General features: G+C 66.9%; 2 protein-coding genes and 1 pseudogene across 8 annotated transcripts; all 3 read right to left on the reverse strand.

The window, feature by feature from the left end:
• Positions 1–16: 16 nt before the first annotated feature.
• On the reverse strand, positions 17–7,506 carry NACAD (NAC alpha domain containing). Its single transcript, XM_036327183.1, is given in 9 exon segments — positions 17–964; positions 1,043–1,165; positions 1,242–1,388; positions 1,544–1,690; positions 1,896–1,967; positions 2,043–2,149; positions 2,245–3,673; positions 3,676–5,735; positions 6,970–7,506. Coding segments are annotated over 9 exon segments (4,167 nt in total). The 5' UTR covers positions 7,037–7,506; the 3' UTR covers positions 17–949.
• A 1,988-nt stretch (positions 7,507–9,494) lies between these two features.
• Positions 9,495–17,124, reverse strand: TBRG4 (transforming growth factor beta regulator 4). 7 transcript variants are annotated; one of them, XM_036327187.1, is made up of 12 exons: positions 17,044–17,101; positions 15,566–15,724; positions 14,983–15,446; positions 12,977–13,300; positions 12,557–12,728; positions 12,147–12,304; positions 11,649–11,759; positions 10,988–11,132; positions 10,533–10,778; positions 10,324–10,435; positions 10,087–10,201; positions 9,495–9,726 (listed from the first exon to the last, which is right to left on the reverse strand). In XM_036327187.1, the coding sequence occupies exons 3-12, from the start codon at positions 15,394–15,396 to the stop codon at positions 9,625–9,627; spliced, it is 1,899 nt and encodes a 632-aa protein (XP_036183080.1). In that variant the 5' UTR covers positions 15,397–15,446; positions 15,566–15,724; positions 17,044–17,101; the 3' UTR covers positions 9,495–9,624. The 7 variants fall into 7 exon arrangements, with proteins under 7 accessions (XP_036183080.1, XP_036183078.1, XP_036183082.1 ...); XM_036327185.1 differs by having other exon boundaries at positions 17,014–17,059; XM_036327189.1 differs by lacking the exon at positions 15,566–15,724 and having other exon boundaries at positions 17,044–17,124.
• On the reverse strand, positions 12,382–12,522 carry LOC118666676 (annotated as a pseudogene).
• Positions 17,125–19,923: the final 2,799 nt, after the last annotated feature.

A 19,923-nucleotide genomic window follows, 5' to 3' on the forward strand; every position in this document is an offset into this window, starting at 1 on the left:
TCTGCGCCCCGCGCTGCCCTGGCCTGACACTGCCCGCGGGAGCTGGGCTGCTCCCGAGCCAGCCTGGGGAGGACCCGTTGGGGCTCTTGCTTCCTGGACGTGGGGCCGGGAACAGGGGTCCCGGGCGCCTGTGATGTGAATGTCAGGCCCTCGCTGCAGGGACGTGGGCACCAGGCGCCCGGGGGCACGGCCTCTCACTGAGGCCCCCAAGGTCCACAGCAAACGTGTCCCCCTTATCCCTCCATCCCGGCCCCTGGGCTTCAGCCTCCCATCTGTGCCCTTTGAGTGCGGGAGGCAGTGGGGTGACCCCAGGGGAGCCTGGAGACTGCACAGAGGTGTGGGGACGCCCCGGCCACCCTCTCCCAGGTGCCTCTGCTCCACAAACCCCGATGGTGCGAGCAGGGAGCCTGCAGGCTGCAGCCCCACCCTGCGCCGTGAACCCTGCGCTTTATGGAGCCAGGAGCCTCTCCTCTGCTCAGAGTCCCCCCACCCTCTCATCCTGGCACCCGTACACCCTGTGCTGGGATGGGAACCCCACTCAGGGTCCCTGTGTTCTGTCTGGAGGGGAGGGTGTGACGAGGACGGTGACCCTGGGAGGTAGGCCACCAGAAGCCAGGGCTGCCTTCCTGCAGCGTCTCCTTCCCGAAGCTCCCGTGGGAACCCCCTGTGGGAACCGCCCAAGGCTTGGTGTTCTTATGGAAGCCCAGTCCCCTGGCCCACACCTTGCCCACAGCTAAGTGACCAGACTGCCTATAATCTTGGGGACCATTGTGCACCCCAGAACAGAGGAATGGAGGCCCCACCCCACGGGGGAGGACATGGGGCGGGACCACCGTCCTGGGCGTGGGCTCCGGGAGGTCCTGCCTCACCCGCTTGGCTGAGGGCCGCGGGGCAGGGGTGGAAGTTTGTTGAGCAGCAGCACTGGGGTGGGGGGCCGGCTGGCCAGTGGCTACATGGTCAGCTCCTGCAGGAAATGGGGGGAGAGGGTCAGGCCAGGGGACCCAGCAGAGACAGGTGGGGCGTCTGAAGGGCCAGGCCTCACCATGATGGCATTGACGATGTCGCTCTGGTTGTCCCTCAGCGCCCGCACGGCCTTGGCCCTGGACACGTTGGCCTGCGCCATCACCAGCTCAATGTCCCGCAGCTCCAGGCCCGCCTCGTCCACCTGGGGGCACAGGAGGCGCTGGGCTGCCGCTGCCCAGCCAGAGCCACCCTCCCACCCCCACTGCTCCCGTCCTCACCTCCTCCTCCTCGCCCTCCTCCTCCTCCTCATACTCCGGCTGCACCCGGGGCCCAGGCGCCGACTCAGGGACTAGGGTGGAGGGCTCCACGGGCACCTTGAACTTCTCGGCGGCAGCTCTGTGCACTTGCTGGGACAGGTCCTCGATCTGCAGCCGCAGCGGAGCGGCCGTCAGCGCCACGCCTGGGCTTCCGCCCCCCGCCCCCTGCCCCCGCTCCCCGCTCCCCGCTCCCCGCACCCCTGCTGGCCTTGGCCCGGGCCCCGCCCCCCGCTGTCCCCGCCCACGCTGCCCACGCTGCTGGCCTTGGCCTCCCCGAAGACCACGTAGGTGTCGGAGGCCGGGCTCTTGAACACGTCGGGCTTGGCGATGACGAAGAGGATGTTCTTGGACTTGTGGATGGTGATGCGGGTGACGCCCTGCACCTGCCTCAGGCCCAGCTTGGACATGGCCTGGGGGCGGTGGCAGGCTCAGGCCGGGTCGGGAGAGCCGTTTGCTGGACGCAGGCTGACAGGGCCCGGCTGTTTCAAGAAGGAACCCCAACGCCCACCCCCGTGGGATTCACCGCCCCAGGGTGGGAGGTGGTGGGCGGGGCCCCAGTCCCGGGTGGGGGTTGTCTGACCAGCCCCACCCCCAGGGGAGCAGCCCCCAGCCCACCTTCCGGGCTTTCTTCTCGCTGCGGCTCTGCTTGGCTTTGGCTGCAGTCTCCTCGGTGCCACTGGCTGCGGCCTGGGGAAGGGCGGTCTGAGCACCCAGGGTGGGTGTGGAGCCCCCGCCCCCCGAATGCACCCTCTCAGCTGGCACCTGGGCTGGGCCCTGAGGGGCCTGGGGTCCGGAGAGGTCCTGCTCCTCTGGCTCCCCCGACGACTCCCCGTGGCTGTCCGAGCAGCTGCCAGGGGCCGGAGGCGGCTCTGGGGACGGGGGAGGGTGAGGCGGCCCTTCCTCTCGCCTGGCCCCCGCCCCCCCACCTCTGCCCTGGTGGGCAGCTCCCCCCGCCCGGCCTCACCTTCCTCCAGGCTGTCCTGCTCGTCCTGCTGCTGGGTGGCCGGGGGCCCTTGAGGGCTGGCGGGGCCCCGGGGCCCGGAGCCAGGAGGCACTTGGCAGGGGAGTGGGGGCCGCAAGGCTGGGTCTTTGGCATGGAGGCCCCCCGTGGGGGTCACCTTGGGGCTGAGGAGGGAGGGGTGGGGCGGGAGGCCAATGCGCTGCCTGGACTCCCGGGGGTGGGTCCTGGTTCCTGAGGAGGGAGCGGCCCGTGGGGCTCCTGCCTGGGGCGACGGGAGGTCCTCCCCGTCCCCCGAGCTCTCCCGCGGACCCTGGCAGGGGCAGGGGGCAGGGGCCGCTGCGGGGGGCAGGGCTGCCCCAGCGAGGACCCTGGGCACAGAGGGCTCACGCCTCGGTTGCCCGTCCTGGGGCTGCAGTGGGGAGGGGCTGGGGATTCTGGGGGCCGCCTGGGCCTGCTCATCACCCCCCGCACCTCGCACCCGCTCCCGCCTGGAGGAGGGTGGTGAAGACATGGGGGTGGGCTCCTCGGGGCAGCTGCTCCCCGCGCTGGGCACAGCCCTTGATGGAGACTCAGAAGCCACAGCCGACAGAAGCCTGGGCCCCGAGGGGCCCCCTCCGCCCTCTGCTGGGCTCTGGGGCTGCACCCGCCCACCCTCGGGGCAGCCGCTCCCAGGAGCCTTCCCAGCGCCCTGGGGTGCTGACTCAAAGCCTGTGTCTCCCTGGTTTCCTGCCCCGGGGACCTCAGCTCCCACACCAGCAGGCAGGTGGGCCCCCCTGTTGGGCGCCAGCAGGCCTTTGGCGCTTTCCTCTCCACTGGAGGCTGGCTCAGGGGGTTCTGGGGTCTCCGAGGCATCCTCCGGGGGCTCCGAGGCATCCTCTGGGGGGTCCGGGGTCTCCGAGGCATCCTCTGGGGGGCCCGGGGTCTCCGAGGCATCCTCTGGGGGGCCCGGGGTCTCCGAGGCATCCTCTGGGGGGCCCGGGGTCTCCGAGGCATCCTCTGGGGGGCCCGGGGTCTCCGAGGCATCCTCTGGGGGGCCCGGGGTCTCCGAGGCATCCTCTGGGGGGCCCGGGGTCTCTGCAGCAGTCTCTGGGGGGTCCGGGGTCTCTGAGGCATCCTCTGGGGGGCCCGGGGTCTCTGCAGCATCCTCACGGGGGCCCGGGGTCTCCGAGGCATCCTCTGGGGGGTCCGGGGTCTCTGAGGCATCCTCTGGGGGGCCCGGGGTCTCTGCAGCAGTTTCTGGAGGGTCCGGGGTCTCTGAGGCATCCTCTGGGGGGCCCGGGGTCTCTGCAGCATCCTCACGGGGGCCCTGGGTCTCCGAGGCATCCTCTGGGGGGTCCGGGGTCTCCGAGGCATCCTCTGGGGGGCCCGGGGTCTCTGCAGTAGTTTCTGGAGGGTCCGGGGTCTCCGAGGCATCCTCTGGGGGGTCCGGGGTCTCTGAGGCATCCTCTGGGGGACCCGGGGTCTCTGCAGCAGTTTCTGGGGGTCCGGGGTCTCTGAGGCATCCTCTGGGGGGTCCAGGGTCTCTGCAGCAGGCTCGGGGGGGCCCGGGGTCTCTGCAGCATCCTCACGGGTGTCCTGGGTCTTCGAGGCATCCTCTGGGGGGTCCGGGGTCTCAGAGGCAGGCTCAGGGGGGCCCAAGGCTTCCTTGGAGAGGCCTGGGGTTCCCAGTACCTCTGTGGGGGTGTATGGATGGTCTTGGATGGTCGCAGTGGGCTCCAAGATCTCCGGGGTGAAAGTGGGGGGGTCTGGGATCTTTGCGGTGTCAGGAGCCTCTGAGGTGAGTTCAGGTCTGTCTTGGGCCTCCATGGCAGGCTCAGGGGTGTCTGGGGTTTCCAAGGCAGGCTTGCGGGGGCCTGCATCTCCACATGAGGCACAGGATGTCCCCGCATCTGCAGCGAGCTCCCGGCCACCCTGGCGGGTCTGGTCCAGGACCGGAGGCTCCAGGTCTCCAGTGCAGCCCAGGCCCTTCCCCCCAGCTGCCCCTTGGGCCGCGGAGGCCATGGGCTGGGTCCTGGGGGCCCCGCCTGCGTCTGCCCTCGGGGCCTGCAGAGCGACTGGGCTGGGTGCCCTGCCCGCCCCCTGCGTGGTCTGGGGCTCAGTCCTGGGCTCAGGGGCCGGGGTGGTGCAGGCCCGCTCCTGCCAGGACCCAGGTGTGGCCCTGGGCACGGGCCCTGCTCCAGCGATGAGGCCTGCTCCTTGCCACCCAGCCTGAGCGGTCACTTCTGGGGCCCCTGAGGCTTCCAGCGGGGTGTGGCGGGCCAGGGCCACCGGGGACATGGGGCCTGGAGCGGGGCTGGCCCCGGGGACTAACGTGCCCACGTCTCCCTCGGAGACCACGGGGCCGACCTGCAGGGCGGTGGGCTGCGCGTGGGGCTCCCCGCTGTACAGTCTCTCGTCATCTGCTCCAGGGTAGGAGGCCGAGTCCGGGTCCGAGGAGACGGCAGAGGTGTCATCCCAGAAGGCGAAGGCCTCGTCCACGCCCTCGGTGACTGACAGGTCGGACAGTGACCTCAGGGAGGAGGCGAAGGTGCTGTCGTCCCTGTCCTCGCTGGCCCCGTCCCCGTCGGAGGCTGGAGCCTCTGGCTCCTGCTCCTGCTGCTCCTCGGGGGACAGGGGCGTCACCTCCACCGCCTCCACCTGGAAGAGCAGGCTGCCCCGGAACGGCAGGAGGGCGGCCGGGATCATTGGGTCCTGGGCCAGGACATCCAGGTCGAAGAAGTGGCCCTCCTGGTCCCAGGAGGAGCTGCTGTCCGTGGAGAGGCTGGACTCAGGGGACGAGGACCTCGGGGACCCTGTGGGGGGCCAGTCCTGCTCCAGCGTCTCAGAACCGGGCGGGGAGAAGCCGCGGCCCGAGGGCACCCCTAGCCCTTCCTCGGGAGCCAGGCTCAGGGAGCAGGAAGGGGAAGGGGACGAGGCCCAGCTTTCTGTGTCCGCGGTGACGTAGGAGCCTGAGGGTGAGGTGGGCGGTGAGTCCCCCACGGGCCTGGCCTCAGCCTGGGCGTCCCTGCAGGGCCCGGAGCTGGGGGGCAAGGCAGGGGTCTCACTGGGAGTGGAAGGAGGTGTGAAATAGGAATCGGGGTCTGGGGCAGGAAAAGGCACAGGAGGGTCACCCCGAGAACACGACGTGGGGGAGTGCAGGCTGGCAGGCCCCCCCTCCGGGTCCCTGAGCTGTGGCGGGGCGGCCCAGGGTAGTGGGAGTGCCTGGCACGTCTCCTCCCCCATCACAATCCGGGGCTCCAGAGTGGCTGGGAGAGGCCGCTCGGCAGGCTGCACCTCGGGGGGCCTTGGGCTGGGGCCCCCCTCCATGGGGACCGCCCAGGCTGAGAGCGCCCGGCCAGGCCCCACATCCCCGCTGGCTCCCTCAGGCGGGGGCCGGGCGCCCGGCTTGCTGAGCAGGAAGGTGAGGTCCAGCGGGCTGGGCCCAGGGGTCAGGGCACACTGCTCAGGCTGGTCCCCTCTGGGTGTGGTGGCTGCGGCCGTGTCACAGGACCCGTCTGTGGAGAGAGAAGGGCGTGAGGAGGGCTGGCACCCGCGCCCCCAGGAAGGGGTACCGCCTTGAGGGGACGGGGAGCAGTTATCGCTATGTCGGGGAGCATTTCCGAGGTCTGACCACAGCAACCAGCTCGGGGTCCGTGTGTGGGCGCAGCTGTGGCACAGACGGGCACCCCGCTTTTCTGCAAGGTGCTTGGCAGCAACGCCGCGGCTCCCTGCCTGTGACCCTCTGCCCGCCCCTCCCGGGACCTCCGGGGTCAGAGGGCCCTGGAACATTCCACCCGGGTAGGGTCCCTGTGCCTCAGCTTTCTGTCTGCAGAGGGAAGTGTCCACCAGACCTGAGGCGAAGCTCCGAGGTGACCCTGCCCAGTGCCCATCTGCCTGCAGCAGGCCCGGCCCTGGGGCCACACTGCTGGGCGCCAGGGGGCCAGGGGGGTCCTGAAAAGGGGTCCTTGGGGTCCACTGGGGTGTGAGCAACACCCGGCACCTGAGGTGGGTGTGGCGGGCAGGGCAGGTGCCAGAGGCTGGGCCCGGCCTGGTACCCTGACCCACCCACATCGGCCCAAGGCCCCAGGGCAGCGGGAGGGAGGAGCTGGGCCAAGGCTGCAGTGTGGGGAGGCCTACAGGTCGAGGTTGGAGTGACTGGTTCAAGGTCACCAGGCTCTGGGTCTGGGGATACCAGCCCCGTTCCCTTTTCTGGACTCAGAAGGAGGCCAAGCCCCCGGCCCGGCACAGCCCCATCCCCAGGCGCCCTGCCCGCAGCAAGGTGCCCTTGGCCCTGAGTCGCACATGGCTGACCTCCAGCGGGGCGTCCGCCCCATCAGGCCTTCCTGGCCCGGGAACCCAGCATCGGCCTGGCCACCCAGGACGAGGCCTGCCTACGGCAAACTGCCCCCGGCCCTGACCCCCAGGACTCCCCCCCCCCCCCACCGCGGTGCCCTCTGGCCTCCCTCCGGGACCAGTGCGGCCCAGTGGTCTGCAGGCAAGTGGGGGACAAGTGTCCCCAGACCCAGGGTCAGCTGGGAACCGCCGCCTCAGTCCAGATCCGACCCGCCCAGGCAGCTCCGCGCAGACAATGGAACGCCGGGCCCGGGACTCCCGGTCAGCACCGCCCCCCGCCCTTTCCCGCAGTCCCGGGGCGGCGGGCGGGGTCAGCATTCAGGGGTCGCAAGGACACGGGGCGGGGGCAGGGATAGACCGAGGGCGGGGACGCACGCGGGAAGCGCGCAGCCTCACCTGTGCGGACCCCTGGGCCGCCCGCCTCCGGCAGCAGCAGCTCGGCGCGGGCCGCCTCCCCGGGCATGGCCTGGCCGCGCGCCCGTCCCTCTGTCCCGGTGCCTCCGTGCGTCCGTCCCGTGGAGCCTGGGAGGCCACCGCCCCTCGCCCGGGATGGGGTGGGGGTCAGTGGGTGACGTCACGCCGCCCCGCCCGCCGGTGCCCAAATGAGCGTGCGCGCCGCCAGGCACTGCGAGCGCGGGTCCTCCCGCCCGGGGGCGCCCTCCCGGAGCGGACCGTCTCCGCAGAGCTGCCTCCCTCCCTCTCACGGCCAGGGGCTCGCGGCGGCGGGAGGCGGGGCCCCGGGCGGCATCACACCTCGGCCGGGTCGGGGAGAGGTGGGGTCGCCAGATCTCAGGGTGCGGGCCGAGGCAGCTGCAAGTGTCGGGGGACTGGGTGCTTTGGGGAGGCTGCGCGGCCCCACCTGTCCGGGTCGGGTCGGAGCGAGCGCCTCCATCCTAGAGGTGAGCGGGGCCCGCAGCTCCGCAGTGATTGGCTGGTCCCCGGTCGGTCCCCATGGCAACCGCCTCCGGCTCCGAGAAACCAGGGCGGGACAGTCAGTGCCCCGCCCGCCCTTCCTCTCCCTCCCTGATGGCCGCCCGGTTCCCGGCAGCGCCCGCCCCGCCCAGGACGCCGGCCTTCGCTCCCGATGGTCTGACCGCCGTGCCAGGCTCAGGCAGACCGTCATTGTCCCCCAGACCGGGCGGGGGCGGGAGCACCGACTGTCAGCAGCTGTGCTGGCGGGTGGCGTGTCCTCCATCCTGCCCACGGCTCCACCCCGAGCCCGCGGGGCCAGGGGGTTCACGCCCAACCTCCACCGTGCACCCCGGGTGCCGCCCCCCCCCCCGCCCCCGTCGCTGGAAACCGTCCGTCTGGGACTCCTGCTCTTTCTCCCCCGCCCCTCCCAGGGGCGCTAAGTCGCCCCTGCTCCACTGGCCGCCAGGAACCAGAGCCCTCCATGGGCCGGGATTGTCTGGATGAGATGGCTGGGCCCCCCCCCCCCCACCCCCATGGTAAATGCCGGAAACAAGACCACTTCACGGAAGCCCCACAGTGAGGGAGCTCAGGGCTGAGGGACCCCAGGGCAGCCCCGACAGGAGGGCCCAGCCGACCACCAGGACCAGGCAGGCACTTTCTGCCCCCGAGGAATGCAGTCCTGCCACCTCTGGGAGGACCCTGACAAGGGGAGCCCACTTTTCCCCACTGGCTACAGGGCGGTGAAGGCACTGGCAAGGGGCACCCACCACCAAGCACCTCCCAACCCCCACCTTGGGGACACAGCAGAGACGGGTGGCATGAGGCCAACAGTGATGCAAAGCCACAGGACCTGCGTGCGTAGCCCAATAGGATGGCTGTCGCTAGAATAAACCTCAATCCAATTGCCTAACTGTCCAGGACACAATAAAAATCACCCATCGTACCAGGAAAATCACAGCTAGAAAAGGAACCAACCAGCCTGGCCAGTGTGGTTACATGGCTGAGCACTGACCCATGACCAGGTCACATGGACCCCCAGCAGGGGGTGTTGCAATTACTGAGTCACAAAAAGGAACCAGGTAGAGAGTGGATAAGAACCCAGGAACCTGTGGGCTGAGCAGGGCTGGTGGGCCCTGGTGTGGTGGGCAGCTCACACTTCCTTAGCAGGACTCCCAGGCCCGAGCAGGCTCTGCACCCCAGATGCTTGTCCCTGCTGGTCCTTCACCTTGGGGTGCCCCATCTGCCTGGTCTTGGAATCACCAGCTTCAGAACGCCGTCTCTCTCTGCCCCCCACCCCTGGCTGTGCAAATGACTATGTTCTATGCACTGGCGCCTGGGGGCTCCCCCTTTACGTCAGCCTGTGAGCAGAGAAGGTTTAACGAGGAGGGGTGGGCAACAGCTGGGACGGGCATGGGGCATGAGGGCCCTTCGGCACCATGCCCGCTGTGTTTCCGGCTGTACTGGTGGAGGCCAGTGCCCAGCGTGCTCCCTGGTGAGGGAGCAGAGGGGGGAGCCATGTCCTCCCGGCACCAGGCAGCACTTGGCATTGAGTCCGGGTGAGACAAGAGAGGTCTCCTGCATCAATGCCCCCAAATATCGGGCTCTCATGACCCTGCCAGCACAGGCCCACCTGACCATGGGTGCGAGGGCACCTCCAGGACAACTGTTCACACCCCAATTAGAACCCCAAGCCAGGCACTGAGCACCCACTGGTCTCACAACTTTAGGACTCAGTCTGAGCTGGCTGACCACAGGGGGAAGCCACATGTGAACGTCCACGAGGAAGGTCTGTGGGTGGCAGAACAGCCAGGCAGCTGGGTGACGGGCTGCCTGTGGGAAGCCAGCCCCCTCTGCCCAGCTCCGTGCCTCTCGGACAAGTGGTTCTGCTGATGGGGGAGGAGGGAAGGCACAAGGCAGAGGCCTCGGGGCCACCCCTGCCCATAGCAGACGGGGGGGTGGCGAGGGCACGGTGGACGGCGTGGGGTCACGGCAAAGCGCAGGAGGCCTCCTGGTGTTGAAAACCAAAGTTAAAGATTTATTTCCCACGAGAGGGCAGGGGCATGCAGCACTGCTGGCCCAGGCCCTGCACGTCTGTCCTCATTGCCGCCTGCAGCCCCGGGCTCAGTCCATGCAGGCAGGTCACTTGGCCAACTCCTCTGCCACCGACTTGCGCATCTTGTCCTTGAGGTAGGCGGCCTTCTGCCACTCGGACCGGAGCTCCAGCCACTCATAGTAGGGGACCTGGGGGCGGCACCAAGTGAGCAGCACAGCTCCAGCCTCCACCCTGCAGGGGCCAGGACCATGGGACCAGTGCCAGGCTCAACCACTCGGGCTAAAAGCGGCTCCCAAATGTTTCAGTTGTTTTAACAAAGAAACTGACAGCATCTCCCGTGGCCGCTCACAAGCTACCTCTTGGAAGGAGCAGGAGGGACGGAAGTCTCCCAGGCGAGAGCGGGCTCGGTGCTGCTCACCTGGTTTGAACCTGGGCATCCTGTCCCCCCCTCCACCCCCCCAAGAGGCCCTGGCTGTGCAGGTGGGAGCAGGACCTGAAGCCCCGCTGACATGCCCCCTTTGGTCACCACCTGCCCGACAGGTACTCACGTCCACCACCAGGAAGCCGGCAGCCAACACATGGCGTCGGGCGAGCACAAAGCGGCCCAGCAGGTCTTTGCTGCGGCTGGCGAAGTTGGAGAACTCCCAGCGCAGGAAGGCCAGCCTGGGGGCAGGGAGAGGAGCCACTGGGCTGACCGTGTCTGTCTTCGGAGGGCTTGGCAGCACAGGCAGAGCAGGCCAGGGCCACACCAAGAAGAACGGGGAGGACCTAGGCGCGTGGCCTACCTCTTGGCCGTAGGCGGTGGTAGCTGGCCACCCGAGGGCGGGGACAGATGAGGGGCCACGAAGTCCCTCAGGGGCAGGAACTGGCCTTCGGCATCCAGCAGCACCTCTGCGTCTGGGGAGGGGCGGCAGACAGAATGGTCGACGGTCCCCACGTGGAGGGCAGGGCGGGGCGGGCAGGCCCTAGCTGGGTGGACGGGTGGGAGGCTCACCGAGAACCCAGCCGTACTGCGTGGCCACAGAGAAGCGGCCCCGGTCAGCTCCCCCCAGCAGCCCCTTCAGGGTCTCCTGCAGCTCCTTCTGCAGGGGCGTCACCTTCCTTTCAGGGGCCGGGGGCCCGGGGTCCAAGGCCGTGGCCGGCAGCAGGGGGCCCGCGTACTCGGGGTGCTCCAGCCGGGCCGTGGCGTTGATGTGCAGCAGCTTCTGCAAGGTGCTCTGACCCCTGGGGGACCTGTCACCTACGGGAAGAGGTGCAGTGAGGGGGGGAGGAGGACCTGATGGGTCACCTGCAGGCAGACGGCAAAGCAGCAAATGCTGGGGAGCCTGGCCCATCGTCTCCCCTGCTCCTGGCCTGGCACTGGGCCTAGAGGCTCGCACCCGCACCTGGCCGAGGGCACACAGGCTGGGCAGCGCAGTCCCAGGGCAGCACACGGACCCCCGCCCTCACCTAGGAACTGGGTGTGCAGCTCGGGGCGCAGCACGGCCTGCAGCTCCGACGCCCGGGCCTGCTGCAGCACGCACAGGGCCCACAGCACGTCCACCTGCAGGGCTGGGTCCAGGTCGGCCAGCTGACTCCCCAGCTTCTCATGTACCTGGGGGACAGGGAGGGGTGCAGGGGAGGCTCTGCTCAGTATGCGCAGATGTTCTGGGTGCGAGGCCGCCACTGGGAAAGGTGCCAGGAACCATCCAAATCCCCTGGGACCCATCGGGACAGAAGGACATTCAACTGGGCTTTCCCACTGGCCCCTCCATGGGCAGAAGGTGAGGCACAAACCACCTCTCCAGGAACGTTCGAGTGGCCCCAGGACGGGAGGCATTTCCGGCCCCGAGAGGGACTGAGGGCACGAGTGGACGCAGCTGGGGTGGTGCCCCTACAGAGACCTGCCAGTGGGTCGGAGTCTCGGGGGCGTTAAGGCGGAGACAGGAAGTGAGCCCGCCCAGGGACGCCTCCTGGGCCTGCAGCCGCTCTGGCCCACGGTCGAGTGCTGGGTTTCGAGTGTTGTCCCCAGACAATCCGGGAGGTCTGGTTCCAGCTGGCTCGCTCTGCCCCCTGCCCCTGCAAGGCCTCCCTCCTTCCCGCCTGCAGGGAGGGGGCCGGGAGACCGTACCAGGTTGAAGAATGCTTCCTCTTGCTCCGGACGGAAGTTCAGGCGGGCGAAGGCCAGCAGCACGTTGCAGAGGTCGGACATGGCGACGCTCTGGGCCCGGCTGAGGACGTGCTGGGCACAGGGAGGCAGGGGGGCAGGATGAAGTGTCCACGCCCTCTCCGCCTGGCAGCAGCCCCAGAACCCGCCCAGCACGGCTGTGGAAATGCTCCTTAACCAGTAGGTGCTGTGCCGACCAGATGCCCATGCACCTCAGCACAGGCACCGTCTTCCTCACACGAGCTCCCTGTGGCAGCTGAGGGGGTCTCAGCTTCGCCACCCGCACAGATTACCAGTTCGGTGCCCACTGCAGCCACCATGACTGCAGCACGGGGAGAAATCGTTCTCTCCCTGCAATGGCGTCCCTCCAATGCAGAGCAGGAACCCCATGTTTGCACTGGGGCGTTTCTAGCCCCTGGACCTCCTGACAAACCCCAGGACTCAGGTGTGCACCCTGCTCACCTGGGCAAAGGCCTCGAACAGGGGCAGGTTGAGCCACTTGAGTAAGGCGAAGGACTTGGCGCAGCGGGCCACCTCGCCGGACGTGAGGCTGGGCACGTGGGGCAGCAGGTCGGTGGCCAGGCGCTGGAACACCTGGGTCTGGTGGAAGCCGAGTTTGCCTTCGGGACAGAACAGACCCTGGGGTTCACCTGGAGGCCCACCCAGCACCCCAGCCCGGCCCTCAGGTCTAGGAGCTTGGTGTCTGTAGCCAAATTTATCCCTGAGGCCCAGCAGAGGGGCCCAGGGCCCATGGGTCACACTGTTTCTATGGCAGCCTTCCGGGCCGGTGCCTGCCACGGGGGCGGGGGGGGCAGGCACCGAATCTGACACGGCTGCAGCCAGGGCGCCCCCAGCTCTGCGCACGGGCTCACCGTAGGCATAGGCCAGGTCCAGGAGAACGCCTTTGTTCAGGGGGAAGGGCTTCTGGACCAGGTGGTAGGAGATGGCCCGCAGCAAGGGCAGAGACCGCCGGTTCTGAGCCGCCAGCGCCACCAGCACCCTCTGCAGCTCTTCCGGGCCGAACTGCTCCACCAGGTCCAGGCACTGTCAACCACAGCCCAGGGTCAGCTCGGCGCCCACGGCCGGGGTCCCATGCAGCGCAGCCCCTGCGAGACAGCAACTGGGCCTGAGCTTACTACCCACAGCCCCCTGCAGGGCCCAGGGCAGGGGACCCAGGGCCACTGAATGGTGGCTGGGGCACCGGGGCTGGCCTGGGCCACGGGGGGGTGGGGCGGGGGAGGAGCCAGCAGGCCCCGCCCACCCTGCCTCTCCCTTGCTCTCAGCCCCATTACCTTGTCCTCCAGGTGGTTCATCAGCGGCTCCGAGAGGGACCCCGCCTTTGCCAGGAGGGCCACCAGCGTGCGGCCGTCCTCAACCTCCACCCAGCGCCGCTCCAGGTTCAGCAGCAGCTCGGCCAGCAGCTCCCGGGAGCCCCGCTCCTGCATGTAGGCGGCGCTGGACTCGGCCAGGAAGGCCAGGTGCTTGAACTTGAGCCTGCGCAAGCGCCAGCGCACCTCCTGCTCCACCGACAGCAGCTCCTTGGAAGTGGCGGGGAGCGCCAGCGTGTAGAGGCTCCGGAGCAGCTTCACGAGAGTCCCGTGCCAGACGGTGGTGATCTGGGGGGACACAGGCAGGGTCACGCCGGGACCCAGGTGGGCACCGGTGCTCTGCCCTGGCCGGGCCGGTTGTCCAGCCCATCACCTGCAGCAAGAACGATGAGAGGTAAGACCCTGGAGTCTCCTCACACCTGACCTGTGCTCAGCCCTGCCCGCCAGGCCGCCCGCTTCTGCTGCCCACCTGCAGGCCCGTCCAGGCCGAGGCCAGAGGGAGGCCTGTGGGGCGCAACTAGGGCCCAGACGGGCCAGTTTTGTCAGCAAACTCGTTCCTTTGCTGACGACAATGACGATCTTTAGCTGCTAGTTTTCTTCAAAGCAGCCGGCCCTTGTTCAAAGCAGCACTGGGAGGCCCTTTGCCCTTAGACATGTCGGCACCACAGAGCCCTGCCACCCCCACTCCCAGGCTTTAGCTGCCGCCCCCACCAGCTCTTACAAAACCCGGCAGGGACCAGCACCTGCAGGCCTCACCCCCCGTGTCACAGGCCACTCCCCTGCGTCTCTGAGGGAACCCGTGGTCTGGCATCAGCCCTGCCCCCTGCACCCCCTCCTCCCAGGTCTCCGTGCGGGCTCTGAAGGAGTGATCCCACTGGGCCCTGCAGTGTCTCCAGGGCCGAGAGAAACATGAAGCCGCCCGAGGGGCTGTGGCCCAGACCCACCCCCGTGGGAGGTGGCGTGGCTGTGCTCCGGCTACGGGTGGCACAAGACTCCGGCCCCAGCCTCTGTCTTCATACGGGGACCGTGCTGCCGAGAGGGACCAAAGCCACTCACACGAAGTGAGAAGCAAACGCTGCTGTGACAGGTGGGGAGGGAACAGTTTAACCTCAGTGTCACGAGGCCCAGCGCCTGCGTCTTTCTGACGGTTCCTGGACGGCAAGAAGGATTTTCAAAAAGCCTGGTCACCCTTCGCATGGTCAGTACTTGGCTCCCAGTTTGTTACAGTTTAAACTCCATCACGTTTACTTTCCTCGAATTTGCTTCAATCGTGTCTCTATTCAAAAATAACTAGAATTACAGCCTTAAGACAGGAGGGCCCCTAGTTAGCCATTTGTACGCCGTAAGTGTCTATAGACGCGAGCGGGGGAACTTTTTAAGTTAAGTTCAAAATATCGTGGCAGTTAACTGGTTAAGGTCACTTTACTTTTATTTCAAACCTTCACCTGAGAATATTTTTTCCATTGATTTTCAGAGAGTGGAAAGGAGAGAAGAGGAGGAGGAGGAGAGGGAGGGATAGAGAAAGAGAGAGAGACAGAGAGAAACATCGACATCGATGTGAGAGGGACTTTGACTGGCTGCCACCTGCTCAAGCCCTGCATGGGCCTGGGATGGCACTGGCAACCTCCTGGTGCAGGGCAAGTTGCCCAACAACCGAGCCACCCCAGCCAGGACAATCAAGGCGATTTTTATGAGCTATATTCTCCCCTATCTCCACCCTCATCCTTTGAGAATCGGACTGGCTGAACAACACCCACACCTCCTCAAGCTTTAAGAGTGTGCCACCATCAGCCAGACCCCGGGGAGGGGGCACACCGATGAGCAGAGCACAACCAGAAGCAGCAGAAGCAGAAGCAGGCTGACACCTAACAGGGCCGCCGTGAAGGTGACCAGAGAGGAGGTGTGAAAGTGACAGACGGGCTGTGGCCTCAGTGCCCCTGCTGTTTCCACCTGAACAGCCTGCGACCCACCTGACTGTTGACAAGCTGGAGAAGCTGCTGGAAGCGGGCGTCCTGCACGAGCAAGGCTTTGTCCTCTGGCTTCTCGGACAGCAGGCGAGAGAGCCGGATGACCATGAGGGCCGCCTGGCCCTGCTGCAGGCCGCGGCCGCCACCCAGCAGCTCCAGGAGCTCCTCGGGCCCAGTGGCCTTCCTGATGAGCTCGTCCACCTCCTGGCGCCCCGGGTAGGGGGTGGTCGCCTGCTCCTTCTCCAGGTGCTGTGACGAGGAAGCTGGGACGTGGGAACTGGGTGAGGTAGCTGAGGAAGTCAGAGGCTTACGGGCCACCCTGGCCAGGCTCAGGCGGCCAGCCGGAGGCCCAGCGGGGGCTAGGCGGGCGGCCTCGCTCAGGAGGCAGGCACATCGCTTCACCAGGCGAGCTGCCATGACGGCCGGGTGGCAGGGAGGCGGCGCTCCTAGCAAGTCATTCCAAGGCCCTGAGGGAAGGAGAGCAGGGGTTGGTGCGCAGACAGGAGACCGCGACAGGGAGATGGGGCGCCGGCACGCGCTCCGCACTCAGCCCACACCTCCTGGCCCTCCCATGCCCAGGAAGCACCTCCTGAAGCAAAGACCTCAGAGGTTAACCAAACGCCACAACAGGGGCGCACGCAGGCGGCTGGGCGTTTCAGTCCTGACTGTGCTTCATCAGGTCAGGCGCCCCTCACTCGCTCAGGAACCAGAAGGGCCGGGCGATCTGTTTTCAAATGTTACGTGTCTTCAGGATTAAGAATGAAGAGAGACGAGGAGGTAAGACGTTTTCAATCACTTTCTCCTGAGCCTTCCTGGGCACAGAATCCACAGCCCAGGGCGTCTGTGGGTCATTCTAATACTTATAGACACAGAGCGAGCTTCCCCAAGCCTGCACCGACCTACTCCAAACACGGACACAGCCCGGCCGGCGTGGCTCCGGCGTGGCTCCCTGGTTGAGCATCGACCTATGAACCGGAGCTCCCGGTTCCATGCCCGCCAGGGCACATGCTCTGGGCTGCAGGCCGGATCCCCAGGAGGGCGCGCAGGAGGCAGCCCGTCAGTGATCCGCTCTCATCACTGATGTCTCCCCCCCCCCCCCCCCCCGAAAGCAATAATAATGATAATAATAATAATAAGTTAAACTCCTAAACCAATCGCAACGGGCACGCCACAGGCTTAGAACTCCCTCCAGCAACACGCCCCTCACCCTGAGCAGGCCCTGCGCCCTCCTTGCACTGGGCCCCGGCCTCCCTCCCGCCGCAGGGCCCAGACCAAAGTTCCCTCCTCCGAGAAGCTGCTGCAGCTCCCAACGACGGTGCTGACCGGCCCTGAGTGACCGGGTAAGGCAGGTGCCGGAGGCGGGAAACCGCAGCCTGGGCCTCCCGCCCAGCACGGAGCCTGCCCGTTCGATCTGCGTCCCCGGAACCCGGATGTGGCCGCTACATTCTACTTTCACGGGGTGGGTTCCTGCAGCGCCGACCTCTGACCCAGGAGGTCAGGGCTCGACTCCCGTCGGAGCACAGGCCCGGCTGGCGGGCTCCGTCCCCAGTGCGGGGCGCGCAGGGGGGGCCGATCCGCGATCCCCTCTCCCCATGGGCGTTTCTCTCTCTGCCTTGCTCTCTGAAATCAATAAAAACAGTAATAATAAACAAAAACCTCGGCCTGACTGAGAGAGAGGCCCAGGGAGAGGGGATCCCGGCCCAAGGTCGACGGCGCGAGCACGGAGCCGGCAGCGCGAGCACCGCACGCTCCCCGCAAGGCGACCCCGCGAGCCGGGGAGGAAACGAGGTCCGGAGGCCCAGCCGGGCCCGAGCCAGCAGCGCCCGGAAGGGGCCCAGGCAGCTCGGGGAGACCCCACGGCCAGGACGGGGCTCGCGGGCCGCCACGCGGGGCCGGTTGCGAACCAGGACCGGCCGGGCTGCCCCCGCCCCCGAGGCCCTGCCGCGCCGGCCCGCGCACCGTCCTGTCTCCCCGCCGACGCTCCGGCCCCAGAACCCGCGCGCTGCGGCCCCTCCCCTCCGCCCGGAGACCTACGCCGCGGCCGCGGCCGCCCCCGCCGCTGACCTCCCTGTCCCGTACGGAGCGCCGCCGGAAGCGAGACTCGCGGACGTCTCCCGACAGGAAGTCCCGGCGGCGGACCATTTCCGGTCGGGCGCCATCTTTGTTGAGGGCACACGGCCGGAAGTCACGGCGGCGGCCCATTTGCCATCTTTGTTGCGGGCGACGACTCAGCCCCGTGAAGTGGGGCGCGGGGTGGGGGTGCAGTTTAGGGACTGGGAGGAGGAGCATGAGAGCCCAGAAGCGAAGGCTGGGAGGCTGTGCGCCCCGCAGCGGGCCCCGGGCCCCGCGGGGTGTGCAGGCCGCCGGCCCCGGCCTCGGTCCCCGCAGCGTGGGGTGGGCCTGCCGGGGTGGGGCCGCGGACCCACGTGCAGACCCCGCCCCACGTGGCCGCCCCAGCCGCGGCCGTCCTGCCGGGCCGTGGGCACAACTCGCCTGCGTCTTGCCTTTAAAAAACGAAAAGGAAGGATTCTGGGACTTTATGCGCCGTTTCGGACTTGTAAGGATTGAGGTTTCACTATAACAGGACGCGCGGGGCCAGCCGCCCAGACGGTACCTGGCGCCTGGGTGTGGACTCGCTCGTGCCCCGTCCCGCCACGTTCCCTCCCCCGTGGGGTTAGTGACTGTGCTGGAGGCCCACCGAGTCCCTCACCTCCCGCCTCCGTCTGTCCAGATGCGCCGACAGAGAAGCCAGTCCGTCTGCTGGGCCTGAGCCCCCGCGGGCACCTCCGCGCCCCCGTCCCTGGTGCCGCTGCTCTGTGTGCAGGTGTGTGTGCAAGTGTGTGCGCATGTGTGCGTGCAGGTGTGTATGTTCAGGTGTGTGCGCGCGCAGGGGTGTGTGCAGGTGTGTGCGTGCAAGTGTGTGCGCAGGTGTGTGGGTGCCTGTGTGTGCGTGTGCGCAGGTGTGTGCGTGCAAGTGTGCGCGCAGGTGTGTTCAGGTGTGTGCGTGCAAGTGTGTGTGCAGGTGTGTGCGTGCAAGTGTGTGTGGGTGCCTGTGTGTGCGTGTGCGCAGGTGTGTGCAGTTGTGTGCGTGCAAGTGTGTGCACAGGTGTGTGCCCATGTGGGTGCCTGTGTGTGCAAGTGCGCGCGCAGGTGTGCGCAGGTGTGCGCGTGCAAGTGTGTGCGCAGGTGTGTGCGTGCCTGTGTGTGCAAGTGTGTGCGCGGGTGTGTGCCTGCAAGTGTATGGGTGTGTGGGTGCCTGTGTGCAGGTGTGTGTGCAGGTGTGTGTGGGTGAGCAAGTGTGTGGGAGCCCGTCGGGGGCTGGGATGGCGCCCTAAAAGGACAGATGTCCGTTTGGAAAGATGGAAAGTTCTGGGGATGGGGTGCTGACGTGAATGTGCTGAATACCACTGAACTGTACTCTAAACAGGTTCAGAGGGTGCCTTTTAAATAATGTGCATTTTGTAATCGTTATAATAATAATAATAATGGGACATTGGGAGCTGAGTCCTGGGCCCCGGGCGGCTGGGAAACAGCTGAGGGCCCCTCCAGGGAGCTGGGAGGATTCCTCTGTTGCCCCCTCTTTGGAGTCAGGCCCGGTCCCAGGGGATGGAGATACAACGGTTACCGGCAGGGGGCGCCACAGGCCCGCACACCTGCCTGTCGCCTCCGCCTCTGCCTCCTGCGGTCTGGGCGTCACAGGAGAGGAGCTGCTGGTGGGTTAGGAATCCTGGGCTCAGAGCCTCCCTTAAAGAGGAGGCCACTGTGGTGTCAAGAAAATGTTCTTTTTTAAAAAATGATGATTTTTTTTATTTTTTAAAAATATATTTTATTGATTTTTTACAGAGAGGAAGGGAGAGAGATAGAGAGGTAGAAACATCGATGAGAGAGAAACGTCGATCAGCTGCCTCCTGCACACCTCCTACTGGGGATGTGCCTGCAACCCAGGTACATGCCCTAGGCCGGAATCGAACCTGGGACCTTTCAGTCCGCAGGCCGACGCTCTATCCACTGAGCCAAACCAGTTTCGGCAAGAAAAATGTTCTTTTAAAACCATTTCTAAGTAGGAAAAATTGCCAAACAGACACCATGGTAGGAGTCCGGAGGGGAGGCCCTGGGTCACTGACATGGGGATCTGACCCAGAGAACTGTGAGCCGGGGGTGGGGGGGGTGGGGGGGGGGCTGCACCTCAGGACCGAGCAGTTCAATCCCCCGTGTGAGGCGTGCAGGTGGCAGCCGATCCATGATTCTCTCTCATTATTGATGTCTCTCTCTCCCTCTCCCTTCCTCTGAGATCAATTATATGCGTAACCTCCAGGCTGACAGGTATTTTTCTGCGGACGTTCCCACGTGTCTTCGCGGCTTCACACCGCGTGGGACTCCTCTCACCGTGCCCTCCTGTCCAGGAGTCTCCGTCCTCCAGCCACTTTGAAGGGGTCTCCTTGATCCGCAGTTGGGGCAGTGGGTGTGCCCTGACTTGATGGGCGTTTGTCATGGTCCTGGCCACTGGGGTTCCTGGAGCCGCTTTAATCTGAGATTCCACTTCTGGAGCGATGGTCTCAGGGCGGCTGGCCTGAGGGTCACGGAGGACATGTCTTAGGGTGACTGGGTGGTGAGAGGATGTGTGGGTGGGCCTCACCGAGAGCAGGGCCCCGGGAGGTGGCAGCCTCAGTCCCAGAGTCCACCTCCTCTCAGCCTTCACCTGAGCCCCGGCCTGGGGGTGGGGGGCTCCTCTGACCCCTGCTCCCAGCCTTCAGTCCGCAGGGCAGCGTTCAGCTGGCTCTCCATCCACAGGGCCAGGAAACCCCAGAAGCTGGTCCCAGCTGCGGCTGCGGGAGGACAGGGCAGAGGCCCCCCTGGGCTCTCAGGGCGTGTCTGCCGGAGGGACTGTGCCCAGGTGCTCGCTGACACTCCACACACGTTAGTGGCCCCATCAGGTGGACTCAG

The sequence above is a fragment of the Myotis myotis genome, unplaced genomic scaffold, assembly GCF_014108235.1.
Source record: "Myotis myotis isolate mMyoMyo1 unplaced genomic scaffold, mMyoMyo1.p scaffold_m19_p_11, whole genome shotgun sequence".
In the NCBI taxonomy this organism is placed as follows: Eukaryota; Metazoa; Chordata; class Mammalia; order Chiroptera; family Vespertilionidae; genus Myotis; species Myotis myotis.

What these genes read in the sequence shown, in the direction of transcription:
- TBRG4 (XM_036327189.1), bottom strand. Translation starts at nt 15,396, where the DNA reads ATGGCAGCTCGCCTGGTGAAGCGATGTGCCTGCCTCCTGAGCGAGGCC. An exon ending in TCCAGCTTGTCAACAGTCAG is followed by an intron (nt 13,301 to 14,982) that starts GTGGGTCGCAGG and finishes GTGTCCCCCCAG; the next exon opens with ATCACCACCGTCTGGCACGG. An exon ending in GGACCTGGCCTATGCCTACG is followed by an intron (nt 12,305 to 12,556) that starts GTGAGCCCGTGC and finishes TCTGTCCCGAAG; the next exon opens with GCAAACTCGGCTTCCACCAG.